The 18,026-nt window shown below is 37.4% G+C and overlaps 1 protein-coding gene across 1 annotated transcript; it reads left to right on the forward strand.

Moving 5' to 3' along the window:
• Window positions 1-3,710: 3,710 nt before the first annotated feature.
• ppm1ab (protein phosphatase, Mg2+/Mn2+ dependent, 1Ab) lies at window positions 3,711-17,127 on the forward strand. Its single transcript, XM_007256668.4, has 6 exons — window positions 3,711-4,134; window positions 4,696-5,580; window positions 5,877-5,994; window positions 10,561-10,672; window positions 11,525-11,582; window positions 13,185-17,127. The coding sequence occupies exons 2-6, from the start codon at window positions 4,711-4,713 to the stop codon at window positions 13,230-13,232; spliced, it is 1,206 nt and encodes a 401-aa protein (XP_007256730.3). The 5' UTR covers window positions 3,711-4,134; window positions 4,696-4,710; the 3' UTR covers window positions 13,233-17,127.
• The last annotated feature ends 899 nt before the right edge of the window (window positions 17,128-18,026 follow it).

The following is an 18,026-nucleotide window of genomic DNA, read 5'->3' on the forward strand; positions in this document are numbered from 1 at the left end:
TGGGCCAACAATTACAGGAGGTTCCTGTGCAAAACAACCTGAAATATAATCCAATGCAATGAAAACATAAACTATTTTTTCAATAGCTTCAAAGCAATCAAACATGCAAATAACATACTCATCCTAGTCACACAAAGTTGGACGATCTAAATGTAATTTTGCTGAAATTGCAGCAGTAACTACTGCCAGAAAACAAAAAAGAAAACTGTAAATGTTCTGAGGAAATTCTACTAAAAAAAAAACTAAAAAGGTGAGCTAAGAGGAGTGTGTAGGGATACAAAACATATTTTATTATATATATTATATATATAACATATTGAATTGGCAAAAATATTCTGTATATATACAAAGTTCCAGTTAAAGCTTGGGCACACCTTTTTCATTCAATGTGTTTCCTTTTTTTACATTGTAAATTAAATATTGAAGACATTAAAGCTGTGCAAGAACAAAAGCATGGGAGCAATTACATTAACACCTTCAGAGATCAGCATTGTCTCAGCGAAATCGCACTGCAGCACAGCATTACTGCATGAGCACCTGAAGAGAAAACATAATGGAGCCATGTTCAGAGATTTTTTTTCCTTAATGTTCTCTGTGCCTTTCAAAGTCTTTTCTGACTCTGACTTTTTGTTGAAGTGTTTGAAAATTACAGCCAAGTGAACATTTACTTTACATACACTGTTGTTGTGTCATTACATAATTTCAATACAATTAATGTAATGTAACATTGGGATAATTTGTCAAGTAAACACTAATATTTTTAATAATGGAAGGTTGTGTGTTCCTTATACAATTACATTAGTTCTCTAAAATATTTTACATTTGAACAATATAAGCAAATATATGACATATATATTACATAAATAATATTAATAAAAATATTTAGTTGTTATCTAATTAATAATCAATTAATAGAAAAAATTATCGACAGATTAATTGATTATCACAATAATTGTTAGTTGCAGTGTCTTCATGACGTAGAGTCACCTGGAATAGTTTTCTCAGTGTCTCAGTTTCTGGAGATGCTGAACAGATGTCGCTGTTTTTCCTCCATCTCAGTTGGGTTTGGATTAGGCGATTGTGGAGGAAAAACTTGTTTTACTGTGTATTTTTATATGTGTCCCTTTTTATATGTATTTAATGTTAATCTAAAATAAAATAAAAAAGTCTCATTCCATCGTTTTTTCATTCATTTCAAAATGTTTAGTTGTATTCTCTAGCATGAACGAATGCCATGTGAGAAATTTTTTGGGGAAAAAAGTGCTCAGGTGTTTCTATTTAGCCCTGCTTTAGTTCACTGGTCTCTTTTCTTCAGCGGTCTCTTCAGATGGCTCTTGCTCATGAATATTCATACATGCAAATATATTGCCTTACAGCACTGCAGTAGAGAACACCTAACACCACAAAATGCAGAATCAACAGGAGATACGAGTTACTTACACAAGATAGCTAATGCTAACAGAGCTTTAGCCTTAGCTATAGCTCCTAATGCTGTAGCCTGGGTTCAGCTCTGCCTGTGGACAGTCCGAGCAAAGGTGGGCGAGGCCATGAACTCACTGGTAGACATAGGCCGTTTCTCAATCTGCGTTCTTGACTGTACTTGTGTTCTTGTGAACTCGGGAAACGTCATCAGTCGCAGCCCAAGTACTGTTCCATTTAGAAGATCACAGTTAGCCAAGTACACAACTAATACCCGGATGTGTTCTTGCTCCTCCCACTTTATAGAGGATGCATGGAAGGTGACTTGTGTGAACTTCTTACTGCCCGATAACCCAGAATGCACCTCGCAGAAGTATCAGTGTAATGCAGGATGAGAAGGTACATAACTGTAAGCACCTGTACATTTTCAAAACTTTACTGCTGTGTGCTAAAACAATGTTTTTAAGTTATTTTTAGGCGAGAATGTAGGGGTTTAGACTTCAGATATGTGGTTTATTTGTTAAGAAAGCGGCTAGGTGAAAATGTGCTCCTATGTTTTCGGAACAATGCTTTCTGCTCCTCTAAGAGGGTGACGTCATCAAGTACACAGCTGTTCCAATTACACAACAACCGTCCCAAATGCTCCCGTTCTCGGGAGTCAGCACTCGTGATCCGAACTTACCAAGTCCGTACTTGCCAAGTACAGGAGTACAGACTTGTGTATTGAGAAACGGCCATAGACACCTTATGTCTCGCTGATCAACTCGTATTTCTGAGGATTTTCTTTAACTAGCTTCTGCAGACAAGGTAGGCTGAGAAACAGTTTCATATGCAGCATGCATATATATCTTAGACAGACCTATAGTATTTCACAAAAGTACACTGATACATCATCCTCGCCTATAGCACAGGTGAACCTGGGAGGGCACTACAGAGGCAGAAATTACCACAATAAAAGTGTATTTTAAGGTTGGTAAATGTTTATAAAAAATTATAGCAGGACTGGTATGAGAGTGGTTGGTGTGGTGCGGTGGATAACACCACCACGTGGGAGACTGGGGTTTAATTGCAGGTCTGGGTGACTATGCTGTGCTACACCAATAAGAGTCCTTAGGCAAGACTACTAACACTTCATTGGCCCACCTTTGTAATAACTGAATAAGAGTGTCAGCTAAAATGCCATGGAAATAAAAAAAACAATTGTTTCATGACTTAAGGAACACATTCCAGCTAGTAATGGAAAAAATATGATTTAGGTTTTGTGGCTAAACATATTGCTACCTAAAATTTTTAGGTCTCTCTTTCTCTCTATTACAGGCAGTCAGAGTTGTCAGGTTCGCGTTTTTCCCTCCATATTGGGCTTGTTTGAACATCCAGTCGCGGATGAAAATTTAGGGGTGGCGGGTCGTTTTTTTGGGCTACTTTTAAGTTATACCCGCTGCAAAAAAGTAGGCGTTGCCTTGGATGTTCTGTCAACAAGGCAGGCAAAAGTGTCTAAGTCAACACTAAAATCAAACTTGATATTTGGAACATAATTTATGTTACTATTAAATGTTCTTAACTGGCATATAAAACTGTTAAAAATAACTAATAAAACATTAATGTTACAATATTATTAATGCCTTTAAGGTCAATATTAGTACAAAACCCTTTGTAAATAAATTACTAAGTCGTACACTGTTAGTTATTTTGCCATTTGCTTCAAACGTGTGACAGATATATTTTGGGCTAGTTTAAGCTTTTAAAGGGCGGGATTTAGACTGAGTTTGGGCTGGATATTTTTGTTGGAATGATCTAGAATTCTGTAGTTCAGCTCTAACTCAGGCAGAATTAGCCTACATGCACCATCATTTTTTAGGCGTTGAGTAATTGTACACGAGCTACCGCGGGCTAATCTTTCTTTTTGTCGATGTATTTAATTATAAATACAAGGCCCATCTGGGTTCTTCAGGGTCATTAATCCTCACAGAGGCGTTATGAGCGGGTCTAGACGCTGTAAATAATACAACACTTCTCCGCTAATGCAGCCTCAGACTGCTCCTATAATATAGCAGCTCATTCTCCGTTTCTAAACGTTTCCACGGCGCATGCGCCTCAGGGAGCTCGCCGTGGATCGGTATACGTATATATACTGTATAAATAGTATTTAACGCGCTGAAAGTTTCCCCCGTGCTCTGAAATAAACACGTCGGTCTGCACGTGTCTCTCCGCGGTGATGTCATGTTGGAGAGAGAGAGAGAGAGAGAGAGAGAGACAGACAGACGCGCAGCCTGCTGCTGGCTCTGCCTACACACATCCGGGGATTTCTCCAGCTTCCAGAGATGAGCTGGTGTGAAATGGGAGTCAGGGCGAAGGATCCCGGGAAAATGACCGACACGGCCACTGAAACGCAGGAGCCCGCTGCAGACCGCCTTATACATCTAACGCCACAGTGATGCCTGTCTTAAATAGGTCTAGATTTGTTCAGAGCGAACTCTCTCCCAGCCTCGGGTTTTGATCCAGCCTAGCCAGTCAGTAAGTCAGCTACTAGCTACCGGAGCAGCTAGCTGGAGCAAGAGCTAGCCAGCTAACTTAGCTGCCTGTGTCTGAGCTAGCTAACCTAGCTGGCTGCCTGTGTTCGTTTGACAGCTGGCTCGAGTATTTATTAAAACGCTGTGTGCTGCAGCCTGTGCGCCTCGGTATCTTCTCACTACATACAGGATTTTCAGGAGCTTGGTGAGTAATGTAACGTTAGCCTATAAGCTAACTAGCTGTTTTAATATTTATAAGCTAACCGTGTTATCTAGCTGGCTAGCTTCTGTTGTTAGCATTCAAGCTAGCTCGCCCTAATGTAACTAGTTAGCTGAAATAAGGTTAGTTAAACAAGCTAAGCTAGCTAGCTTTACCTTAAACCTTCTAAGCTTATTTTCCAATGAGAGTTTCAGTGTCTCCATTTGTGCCCTTAGTAGCTACTTGTTACTAAATTGTGAAGCTAGGTTAGCTAACACAGCTAACGTTAGCTAAGTGCTAGCTAACTAGGTTATATTATTTTGTATCTAGGCAACGGCCGTGTGGGCGTGGTGGCTGGTTGTTTTCACAGGCGTGTTGAAGTAAATGTTTATAATATGTCTTTTTATCTTTTAGTAAACCCTTAAAAAAGATAATTGCATTTATCTGCTTTTATAAACCGTTATAGTGCTTCTACTGCTAAACTTTACACTATAACCAACTGTTGAGCATTCTGTTTCAGTTCTAAAACCCTTCCTTTTCCTTTTTTTCTTTCATTCTTCAAAACAGAGAATCACAAAGATCATGGGTGCTTTCCTGGATAAGCCAAAGATGGAGAAGTTCAATGCACATGGAGAGGGGAACAGCCTGCGTTATGGCCTCAGCAGCATGCAAGGCTGGAGGGTGGAGATGGAGGACGCCCACACCGCTGTTGTTGGCCTTCCTAATGGCCTCAGTGCATGGTCTTTTTTTGCTGTGTACGACGGGCATGCTGGATCTCAGGTGGCTCGGTACTGCTGTGAACACCTACTGGAGCACATCACCAGCAACCCAGACTTCAGGGCCGGTGGCCCGGGTGGAGGAAGCAGCGATGACGTGTGTGGCAGTCGCCCCGAGCCCTCTGTGGAGAGTGTGAAGAATGGCATTCGCACAGGCTTCCTGCAGATTGATGAGCACATGCGTGCCATCTCAGAGCGAAAACACGGTGCTGACCGTAGTGGCTCCACAGCAGTCGGCATCATGGTCTCGCCCCAGCACTTTTACTTCATTAACTGCGGGGACTCCCGAGCACTGCTGAGTCGTGGGGGCCGAGTGCACTTCTTCACGCAGGACCACAAGCCCAGCAACCCTCTAGAGAAGGAAAGGATTCAGAACGCAGGTGGTGCAGTTATGATTCAGCGTGTCAATGGCTCTCTGGCTGTCTCTCGTGCTCTTGGCGACTTTGACTACAAGTGTGTACATGGTAAGGGCCCAACAGAGCAGCTGGTGTCTCCGGAGCCTGAGGTGTATGAGATTGAAAGGGAAGAAGATGACGAGTTTGTGGTGCTGGCCTGTGATGGCATCTGGGATGTCATGACCAATGAGGAACTATGTGACTTTGTGCGCTCACGGCTAGAGGTGACCGAAGATCTTGAGAGGGTGTGTAATGAAATAGTGGACACCTGTTTGTACAAGGTAAGGTCTGACAAATGAGTGGTACCAAAAGAATGTGATAAGATTGTTTGTTCCATGTAACAAGTCACATTTTGCTAGATTACATTTATAGTTGGTTGCTGCGGCATTGAACTTCCTGATAGTTACCATTTAAATTAAAGTAAGCTATTTGTAATGGAAATTTTCCAATTATTTAAATTATCATTATAATAAGAGAACATGTTAATGAGTTCCGTTTCTACATTGTGAGTCATTGACATTGCTATTGTGTGACTGTTTTTCTTTCTTTCTTTCTTTCTTCTTCTGTTTGTGAACAGGGTAGCCGTGACAACATGAGCGTGGTACTGGTATGTTTTCCAGGTGCGCCCAAGATCAATCCAGAAGCTGTGAAGAGAGAAGCAGACCTGGATAAGTACCTGCAGAACAGAGTAGAAGGTGGAGCATCTAAAAAGACTAATAAATAAGTCATAGTACAATAGTAAGCAGTAGAACGTAGAGAGGAAATCAGAGAGTGAGCATTGACACTCATCTCAGAGTTTGGTAAATGGCACTCTTTAATTGCCAAATGTTTTCAAAGTTCCAATCAACAAACCCTCCTATCTCAGTAGAAAGACCCATTAGTATTTTAGTAGGCCTATATAATAGGCAAGGATCTGGCTTCCCAAATGCATCATAATGCACAGCTCATTGTAAGAAGATCATATGATGCTTTTTGAGAAACCCAGCCCTGGTGAGCCTCATTTCACTGCGTCGATAAAACATTACAGTGCAAGTAGAAGCGCTTCATTGAGGCGTTTGATTACGTATTGCCAAGAGCACTCAATTCAAGTGTATAATCTTACCAGGTGATTATAATATAGTGCACTGAGAAGAGTGTTACTCCAGTGTTCTCCATGGCTCTTGACTGACTGAGTGCAATCATATTAACAGGACAACGGAATGCTGACTTACCTTTTAATTCTATACTTATAAAAGCTGCTAAGTTTAGAGGTATCTAATATAGAAAACAAACCAAAATTGTGGAACAATTCTTGTGTTAGCTGTCTGTGTCAGAAAAAAATGTAGTGCATTCTGTTTATTAGCTTGTTCTCATGGCCTTATAGTGTCATATTCATGTTCACCTGTGGAAGCATGTGTTTGAGTTTGACACCAATTTCATTTGCACTTTCCTAAGATTCTACAGTCACACTTAAACTTGCAGGAAACACAGAAGCAGAATGTCAGAGCTTTACTGCTAAACTGTACAATATTCGAACTGACACAGTATGTGAGGTCTAGGAGTGCATTGTGTGCATCTATAGCTGTGACTGCTGTGTGTTGCCTTGATACTCATTTCCTGCATGGTTCTGTTTTGTACCTGTTACGAGGAATGCCGATGCCTTACCCCAGACTTTCCGAGCTGATTGGCTTGAGCCTCTAGTACCTAGCCCACCAGTAATGCTTTAGAGAGAATAGTGAATGCCATTGCAGCATACACCACAGGCATGTATGGTACCAATAGCATGATACTTTGTATGTACTCCTGCATGTAAAGCAGAGATTTTTACCTAACAACACTAAACGGAACAGGTAATGTTCTTCATTAGATTTTAGTCTAATAGGAGAATGATCTGTTTCTAATTCTGAGCATTTCGTAGATTTAAGCTAAACACAGTATTTGAAGTATTGAAGATGTTTTTACCATGCTACTAGAAATGTTTACTACTTATTGCCTCAAACTGACATTTTGTCAACGGTCTGGTATCTCAATGTAGCTATACAGAAAAAAGTTTACATTAGAAATTATTGGCACACCCTGGTAGTAGTGCAGTGATTCAGAGAACTCTTTATGTATGAACTTAAACCATGCAAAGTATGGTGAGACCATTTCAATCACCCTGTTCTATTCACAAGAATATAAAACCTTTGCAAGGTTTGCATTATCACCTTAAGTAGGGATTATTAACACTTGCACTAATTGAGGATATATTTGCAGGCAAATTTGGCCTTGAAAATTAAACCTATTAATATTAATCTTATTTTTTGTGCATGTCTGTAATCATGTGTGCCTCGTTAGTTCATTAGACTGTGTGTTTAGATGAGAGGAATTTGATTTACTTTCTTAAATGAATGAAATGAATGACATGAATGACAAATGGTGTGCCTGCTCTCAGAGTGCTTTAGAATGTCTGTCATTCTTGTGCTTGCTATCATGTTTCTTCATTACTGAGATTATAACTTAAAGCACATGTTAATAACATAGATTTAAATGATTTATTTTCAGTTACCTTGTATTGAACCAGACTAAATGTGCAGTGTTCAGTGTTTAACTAACAGTTGTTATTCATTATCTCTACCTTCTAAGTGAAGCTGGCTTGAATGCCCATGCGTTATTTGCGTGGTTTTTAGATATTATTGAAAATAAATTATAGTGATTGTAGCACAGATAACATTGGACACTACAGTGAGAGTGGAAAAACGGTTCTGTAAAAGCATGTCTTACCAGAGAGAAGCACAGGTATTAATTTTCAAGCACACTTTGGGACCCATACGTGAAATACACCAAGAACATTAACTGAACCCTATCTGAAATGATCTGATTTGATTTGTTGTCATCTTCATGTCTTTCTTAAAACCACTGTAGATTCAAGTCAAGGATCCTCCTTTCTCAAATGTGTGTGTACAATCAGAATTTAATAAAAGGTGGGTGTGTGATATAGCTTAGATGTATTGAGATATACATTACAGTGATTAGAATTCGCAGCAAGTAACACTATACTTTAGCTGCAACTGCCACTTTAGCTTGCAGTTAGAGGTGCTACAAAGAATTCCTCAAGTGATGGCACTTTTTGATTTTATAAAGATCCTTGTTTGTAACAGAGATTGGTAAAGAATCTTTTTATCAGGATAAAACTTCTTCTTAAAGCAAAACGTAATCTACATGACTTGTTTGTAGCCCGCATGCAATTTTGCATGGACTTTCCACTGAGTTCAGTTGTTCTGACCAAACATCTGGTACTTAAGTAGGACCCTCAAATCACAGCTCAGCTGTCAAATTTCATACTGAATAAATATTGCATAATAAGAACACACCCACTATTAAAACACTCAGGACATGTTATCAATGAGTAAATAAAGCTCAACTGACAAAAAGTAGGAAAGAATGTTCTCTTCATTTCCCAAGAAGGGAACGTTTGTGTTGTGCACCTGTTTAGTTTTCTTTTTGTTTTTTGGCTGTTTGTTGCTATTACTAGCATGCAGACACCATGTGTGCGAGTATGTGTGAGTGTGTGGGTGTCATAGAAGTTGAGCATTACATGTGCCCATTGCACTTTGTGCTCAGGTGAGGCCATTTCTTCCCAGATCGGTGTTTTGTAAGGCTTTGATATATCCCACTCAATGGCTCTTTTTATAATGACATTACAAGTGGTGTTTGATAGTAATTCCTTAAAGAGGCCCAGTATCTTTCAAGTTTTCTAAGTGATGCAGTTTGCTAAGAGGTAGTCTTTGGTATTGTGGATGTGACACCATCTTGAATTTGCTAGCTTCATAAGATGTTAGAAACGTCAGTGATTATCTTAGACCCCCAGTATTTTCTGATTTTCCAAGTGATTTTAACCATACCTGCTTTATTCTTTTTAAAAACATATCAAATAAGGGAGTAAATTTGTAGGGGTGATATTATATAGACATTCTTAAAACTACATAGAAACGAGCAACATTTTCCTGTATAGTGGATTGTTGGTCCTCATGTGTCATATGTACGTCTCTCAGGTTATAACTGGTGAGCAACAGAAGACACGTATATATTTATTTGAGTTATTTATTTGTACGCAGTAATTTACCTCTTCTAAAAAAAAGCCTTCATGCATTCCATTTTATTTAGCCAAATAAGCACTACTAATGCAATGAACGACGTTTACTTGTCCCTGTATTTATTGTTCTCTGTAAGTGATGTAACGGCGTCATGAATCTAGTTTTGATTCTGTTTTTTGTGAAGGTTTTTGAAGAAGTCTTGAGTCAGTCCACAGTTAATCAGTTAATTGTCAATCATATATTGGTATCCTTCCTGATCAGATTTGTCCAAGGGTGGTGACAAGGGTTACAGTCTATAATCAGTCCTTTCGTCAGGCTGTTTGTGTCTGTATTAGTTTATTACCTCTCACAAGGCAAATGTTTCTTTTTTTTTTATTTCTGTTCTTTCTTTTTTCTTTCTTTCTTTCTTTCTTTTTTTTGCTCATTTTTATTCATTACAAACCTGTTTTCTAGAAAAGTATTAGGGGAATGAGCACCCTATGCTTTATTTGTTTGATTTTTATTTTTGTATATTAGCACCGAAGTCTTGGTAATGTAGAGACAAATTGTGATGATGTTACTCTTAGATGTTAATGATGATTTAAATAAAGTTATTTACTGAACCCTTGAGACTGTGAGCTTTTTTATTTAGACCAAAAATGCTCTTTGCACTTCTGTTGCATCAAGCATTAGCCTCTTATTGTGAAATAAAGAGTTGTTGACATAAGGGTTGTTTTTTATGCATTAGCACTGTAGTAAGCTACATTTAAAGAAAAAAAAAGGAAAGAAAACAGGGTTCAAGTCCAGTTATGAAACCTGAAGGACACCTAAATAAAAAGGGGCCCTCTGTTATCGTCAAAAACCAAGCACTTGTACAGTGAAAGCACAGATAAATAAAAATCGGGGATGGAAAATGAAAAAAAAAAAAAAAACTTTTTTGGAAAAGCATTTATTCATGGCACTATAAAGGCAGGTTGAAGGTAGTGCTAGTCATAAAAGGCAACCTTTGATAGGCTGCGTGATTAGACTTAAGTGGTGAGTCACGCTTTAACACAGATTTGGCTTCCACATGCTGTTTCTTGTAGTTCTCTATTATTTCTTTGTATGCTCTATAGATATTTACAAGCTCATGCATTTTGTCATGGATTTTTTTTGTGAAGATTTATACATTTAACAAGCTTTTCCTAGACAAGCTTGACTTACCCATAAGTGCTTGTGATTCCTCAGAGCTCATTAAGAAGCAGGGTGTGGACAGCGTTCCAGACTTAGCCCATGTGATGTGTGTGTTAGCCACGGAGAGCATCCCCAACCTCCCACCTGGGGGAGAGCTGGCTAGCAAGTGAGTGCTTTGTTTTATACACACAACATTATGCAGTTTAATTGTTTTTCTGCATGTAGCCAATAGCTTTAGTCTTGAGGTTAAGCATGCATTTTTTATTTTTTAATATGATCAATCAATAGCTAATACTTTGCCGTGTGAATGTTATTGTTTAAATCTAATCTGACCAGTTCTTATTTTGTAAAGGATCTTCTAAAACGTCCTTTAGTATCCAGTGGCTTGCAATGATATTCCAGCCATATTTTGATTATTAAATTAGACAAATAAGTGTTTGAGAATGCCCTGTCTAAAATTAAATCAAAGATCACTTCCTTCACTGGAGCTTTTCCTCTTTTACCCCACTCTCCCCTTCTTTTTTCCTCATTACCTCCCAAAACTGAATTATTCATGCCAAGCTGATGCATTTTTAACTTCTTGCCAGATGAAGCACGGCGTCCTTTAGATTCATGCTTTGGCGAAATAGACAAATGACTTCCAAGCTCAGAACATTGTCGTCAGATATTCTTACATTTGCCATAATGTGTCCTGAACAGCCAGTCATTGTGGACCTGATAACGCAAAAGATTTCAAAGCTTAATTTGATTATATAGTAAGCTTGGTCTTTTTATAATGTGAGCATTTGGTCAGTGTATCTTCTCTTTCTGTCCTTCGTAATCCACAGTCATTTCGAGGCAAAACAAAATATGATTTTCCAATTCCAATGATGATGAGAGACCTTGACTAAGCAGTGTATGTTTAATTTAAATTAGTATAAGTATTATTGTTACTGTTCGTTTTAACCATTGCTCTGAAGGCAGTGAAAATGCTTTAACCATACTGTAACTCACGCCCTTTCCTCTTATATCCCTTCAGACGCGGTGTTGTGGAGGAAATGTACAATAGCCTCAACCCCTACCAAAGTGACAGCACAGTGAGTACTCCCAAGGCCAACACATCAGACGTAGTGCTGGTCAAACAAACAGTGTTCCATTCACGTTTTTTCACGTCCTGTCTTTCATTTAATACTCGCTTCCTACAATGACTAATAATCAGCATCTAAAAGGGGCCTGATACTGATTGTGTTGATTCAAGATGTAATTACCTCACCTTTTGTCATTCTAATCGTTCTCATTAGCCAGCAGCTCTTTTATTAGTGGAGCCAGGCCTGTATTTTTAGTTTGCCTTCCTTTAATCAGGCATCATTGATGGTTAAGCTAGTTTAATGCTGCTCTAGATGACCACAGGGAGTGCAGTATTTGAATATATATTAATGTAATAATTATTTTCAGTCAAGCAGGGTTGTACAAAATTCAGAATTTAATTGAGAATGACCCATAAATTCCAATAAAATTCTTGATTTCAATCAATTAAAATTTTAATTGCAGAAAGTGCAATTAGAATTCCATGAAATGTAAAAAAAAATCATAACATAATTAAGATGTATTTAACAGTAAAGCTTTATTCTATATATTACATATGATTACAACATGAATCTTGTACTGATATTATTGTATGACAAATTAATATTAAAAACATACTACATAAAACAGAGAGGACAGCACTTAATTTAGAAGAATATATTGTTTTATCCATTTTTTTTTAAATGGTTGTGCAGACATTTATGCCGTTACCCTGTAATTTACTTTATTAAATGATATTTGCATTCAACAAAACATTGTTTAATTTGATTACTTTGAAATATATATATATATATTAATGAATTAATCAAAATTAAAGCTATGTTTGCTTAATGTTAGAGTCTGTATGGAAGAAAAATTAATGTTAAAGTATTATCACAATGTATTTAGAGTTCAATTCCTTTTTTCTGTAATTTCAATTCAAATTCAATTCAACATCCTTTAGGATGGATTTAATTCAAATTCAGATTCAGATTCATTCACTGAATTAAATAAAATTTTCATTTTTGCACAACCCTGCTATCAATAGAACTACATAAGTAAAGTAAATGTTAACAGTAAAAGTCCTGCTTAATAAATTTTCACTGTGCTTAGTACGATACCGCTGCACTGTATCAAGTAAACTGACCATTACACTAACCCAGCACAGTACACTGTGCCTAGTACACTACACTATATGCAGTAAGCTGTGCCTACTGCGCTAACCGTGCCCTATATCCTGTAAATTGACTAGTACATTAACCCTGCTCTATATCCAGTAAACTGTGCCTACTACAGTATTTTTGCACTATATACTACAGTACACTGTGCCTACTAAACTACTCCTGCACTATATACAGTACACTGACTAGTACACTACCCCTACATGTATCCAGTAAAAAAAAATTTACTACACTACCGCGAGATTAAGTCTGTGTTTCGGTCACATCAAGCCCTAAATATTTCATGCCTACTGCTGACCACATATGACCAGTGACCCCATTTGCAGAATGTCAGGGGAAAGAGCAGTCTGAGGTGCTTGGAGAAAATAGCACTAGCTCACAGCCATAAAGCACACAAAACATATACACTTATGGTGTCCACAGTTCTTACTGTTCTCCTGCATGCTTTTTCAGTGTGGAGCCAGCAATTGGGCCAATGTATGTGGATCCTCCAGGCTCTAAACAAGACCTTCACACTCCGTTCCTCCTCACCATCTATTATTTGTTTTAAGAAGCAGGATTCTACGTTGACTCTTGATTTAACACCAGGCACTTCCAGTACCAAGCTCAGATATTTTACCACTCTTCTCAGAGCAATTGCTACCTCTATCTGCACACCTCACATATCGCCTTAAATACTGTCAGCTGCAACTATGTTAAAATAGATTCAAGTCAGAGAAAGAAGTGAAGAAAGAAATGAAATGTATTTTAAAATGGCAATGTAAGCAGCCACTGTGTCTTTTTAGTTTTAATGTTTGGAATCTTTGGTTTAGTTTTTTGCTGATCAGTGAAACTGATGTTCTTCTAGCTCTGTGCTTTTCTTGGTTGTTTTACTTGTGTTAAAAAAAAGAAATAGAGATTCTTTCCTTTTTGATGTCCTCTGTGTTGCTAAGTGAAGAAAGTAATGTACCTCAGTATATAAGGACACTTCAAAAACTTTGTATGTCCTTTGTATGTGGACTGTGACTACACTGTAAGATACGATCTCCTATGGGCTTTCTTTATATTGGTTTTCCTTCGCAAAGGATTCAATAGCCATGAATATTCAAGTACTGAACACGAATTCAGATACTGTATTTACACTGTCTCTCAGATTTTTTTCTCTTTGACAGGGATTGTTAAACAAAGATCTGTGTTGTGTTTTCACTGGTGACTTCAAGTCCTTGAACTTGAGCAAATGTTTAAGCGTGCGCTTAAAGAATTTCTGTATAATTTCTGTTAATTATATAAATGAATATGCATCAATGAATGGAACCTCTTACGATGGTGTATGTCAATGTGAATGATACATTCCTCACAGGTGTAGTTATTGAGTCGACCCTGCATGTTATAGCTAAGTTGTTTTAGTCATTCTGTGTGGTGGGGTAGATGTTTGAAAACTGGAAACGAATTTACATTTGCCATTATTTTAGTCTTCTTTTAAGATAGTTTGACATATTTTAGCTAAACTGGTTACGGTACTCATATGAGAATATAAATACAACCTATGACGCAGGAGGAGAAATCACTCTACTGCCAGAAGACAGGAGTATTATCAGGCACAATCCTACATCTCTGTGGTGCTATCAAACAAAACAGTCACAGGTTTAGTGAATGTTTTCTTAGCGTGCACTCCTGTGAAAGTTCTACCTCTCTGATGAGTTACCTCTTTATATAAGCTGTAGATTTCCTTGGTGTAAATGTTATGATGTGTTTTTAAGTAGTTCAGTAATTTAGGTTCTCCTTAATCATGAATAAACAGCAATATGTTAGACTGTAATTGGCTATATATATATATATATATATATATATATATATATATATATATATAGCAGATGAGTATTGGTCAGGTGGAAGAGACACCGGGTTCATAACGAGTCTGTTTACTTACCCTTTGCTTTGAACATCAAAGGAAGAGACTTCGACTCACAGTGGAAAAAATAGGCACAGCTTCCCTTTGAGTGCAGTGCTAGGATACACAACCATAATTCAAAACTAACAGTGTTTGTCCACAGTGCCAAAATTAGCTTAAAGTATATATATGCAAATTTCATTTCTTGTTAATATATAGCCATTAGGCCAAACAGCACTTATGATTATAAATATCCTTTTTTTTTTTTTTTAACATTATTTCTGGTCTTGCATTAGGTTGCAATAATTGTACATGTAAAAGTAAAGTATAGTGCAATATATACCTTTTCCTTCTCCCTCTTTTTTTTTCTCTGTCTTCCATATGTGCTATTTTACTGCACTACTACTGTCCTCGGTACTGGAACTGTATAACAACATTCTGAGTGGTTGTATTTTGGTACATTTTTGTGAAGTTTGGTGGGTGTGTTTGGTCTAAAATTAATGTTGAGTGAAGAGTTTTTTATGATTAATAGCATGGTCTGTAATTCATGTACATATTTTTTTTTCTTTCTCTGTGATTGGCTGATCACTGTAAATGTTGGTGAAAACATTGATTTTTTAGAGAGAATCGTAAGAGAGAATCTTTGGAAGACGTTTTGAATAAGATTTTGCTCTTACAAGAAACTATACAGTGTGTAAGATATGATCATGTATTGTAAAGTGCATTTGAAGTGAATTAATGCCCTCAGCGTTTTACATCCAGAAAAAGCCACCTAAAAGTGTATAAATAGTCTTAATGGGATATTGAGTATTATTATCCTTGAAACAGAGTGGTAACGGTGCTATGCTGCACAAAATGTGCAGAATGGAATTAGGGGCCTTTTCCTCTACCATCATTTTAACATGTGACCTCAATAACAGGCAATCAAAATCAGAATGTTAATAAGCTCATGCATATTAATGACAAATGCAAATCCTACTTTTCTCATTATAATGAAACAAGCAGAAGTTCTGAGGCAAGAAGAAAAAAAGTGAAAAAAAAAAAAAGCAAGCAGGCAGGCAGTTTCGGGGCTTAGTGGCGTGCTGCTGGCTCAGCGTGGCCCTGCCCTGGAGCGCCGTGGTGTTGAGTGAGAGAACAAGTAGAAAGAAACATTTTGGATGGAACTCTTTCACTCCAGAGAACACAGTTTCACAGCTTCACAGCCCACTGCTGGAGGCTTTATAGCAGGGATACATGCAGATATCCATTTTTCAAATGTGTGATCTGTCTTACGATGTTGCACCATCTGACGTAACCCAATTCTTCCATCCTGTGTAAACACAACAGCAAGACTGTGAACAGCTGTGTATATTCACATAAACCAAATCTACACACGACACAGCTTTCATTCATTTATGTTCAGATCAGACAGAAAAGTATAAAACAACATGGAAAACTTAAGCCAAGTCATAGACTATAATTTTCCTTTCAATAGATAATCTTTATTCAAAATGTTGTATAGTTAAGACTAAACTTAATCCCTGCCGTGGTAACCACGTGGCCTTTTAGTGTATGTTTTAACTTTGATCAACCAGTGCACTGTATCAGACATTTAGTGTAAAGTGCCACCTTCACCCATTTGCTTCTGGCCTTGGAAATAGATATAAAAGTACACATTCTTTTACTTTTATATTTTTTGTGATACCTTAATTGATTATTGTTATTATTATTGATTATTTTCCAGGGGGATGGGATTTCATTTTACAGCTCCCCCTGCTGTATATTGTAAACTGCTGGAGCTTCCAAATTCAAATGTGTGCTGATAAACCATAAAGGCTTGATGGACAGTAGCTTGGAGAACAAAATAAGACATAGGATTGGGATTCAGGGCAAATAGTGTATCTAAAATATGGCAAGATTGACTTGAATTTACATTTTTATTGGATAGAGTTTCAAATGTAGAATGATAGAACCACTAATTCCTAACTAACTAACCATTTTATTCAAAATGCCCAAGTGACATTAATACAGGTCCCCCAAGCTGCCTTCATGGTTACATGACTACATATTTTTTATGGAATGCTGTTTTGAAAACTTGGAATGAGTACAGCTTATGGGCATGCACAAGAAATATGGAAATGTGGGTCTTTTTTAATCATTTTCCTTTTGGGCTGTTAATTTCCATTTACCAGTGTAAGGATGGAATTCAGTTGGTGAATAGAGAAGCCTGGAGAATTTGTCTTAAGATATCATGTGTGATGTGGTTTCTGACACTAGTTTTAATTTGGTGAAACAAAAGCGTTCTGCAGACCTACTGCAGCTTTAATTGACTTTTAATTAAAAAGCCAGGTGAATTGAAATTCTGTCTTTCTGATTTAATGAATATGATACATTACTTCTTACAAACTGAATGATGTGAAAGGATTTTTATTTCCACAACCCCTCCAGCACCTTCAAACACTGAATTTCTGTTCAGCTAATCTTTTAACCTCCTTGTCGTATTAATGCATCTGTACTTTTTGCAACCAAATAAATTGATTGCAGATTTTCCTGTGTCCTCTGCTCATTCAGAAAAAGGTCATAACATTCAGAATGAATGCTTGCCAAGGTCATATCAGTCTGAGTGAATAGTTCAGGTATTTCACATTATTCAAAACATATTCATGAAATTGTGAATTTACAGTATTTCTTTTGAGCTTATATATGATGTGTGGTTTTTAACATATACAAGTACATATTTGCATATCACAACCTTGTGTGTCCTAAATGCTAACTTTATAAATGAATGAACAGGCTTTTAATTAATGTCAATGTTAGAATAATTTATTTCAAGGCATTTTGAGATCATTTTAATTTCCTCATTACATTTAAAAAAAAAAATTAAATTCATGTACAGTTGAAAAAAAACACAACAAATTTCAGTAGGCAGAACCCAGCTTTATAGCACTAATGTGTTTGTGATCGATGGTGGTGGATTGACTTTGCCTCCCTATCACTGAGCAGATACCCAGTCATAACACTGTATTGATGACCCGATGGGTTAAATGACCAGAACAAAGAGCGTCTGTTTGATTAGTGTGCTGTTTCATAAGGTCTGACCTCGTTTATTCCCAAGCCCTAGCAAGCTTTGCTGTCATTTATCATCCTCAGAAGAAGCAACTGAAGCATTGCTTTAAAATAATTCAAAAAAAGATAACCATTAGTAAATGTTTGACTCTCAATTAAGATAGCCTATGAGATGTGACTATTATTCCTAATTTGTTTTTGAGAATATGTAAATGGGTCTTCCATGCTTATGCATGCATTGTGCCGTGATGTGAGGCCTCCATTGTTTTGAGTATCACTAATGAGGCTGCAGGATCATCGGGAGTCTGAACCTGGCAGGTCAGCTGACCTGGCTCTGCCTGTCTAATTACAGCATTAGCGGCCTCACTGATCGCCCATGC

Source organism: Astyanax mexicanus, chromosome 1, assembly GCF_023375975.1.
Source record: "Astyanax mexicanus isolate ESR-SI-001 chromosome 1, AstMex3_surface, whole genome shotgun sequence".
Lineage (NCBI taxonomy): Eukaryota > Metazoa > Chordata > Actinopteri > Characiformes > Acestrorhamphidae > Astyanax > Astyanax mexicanus.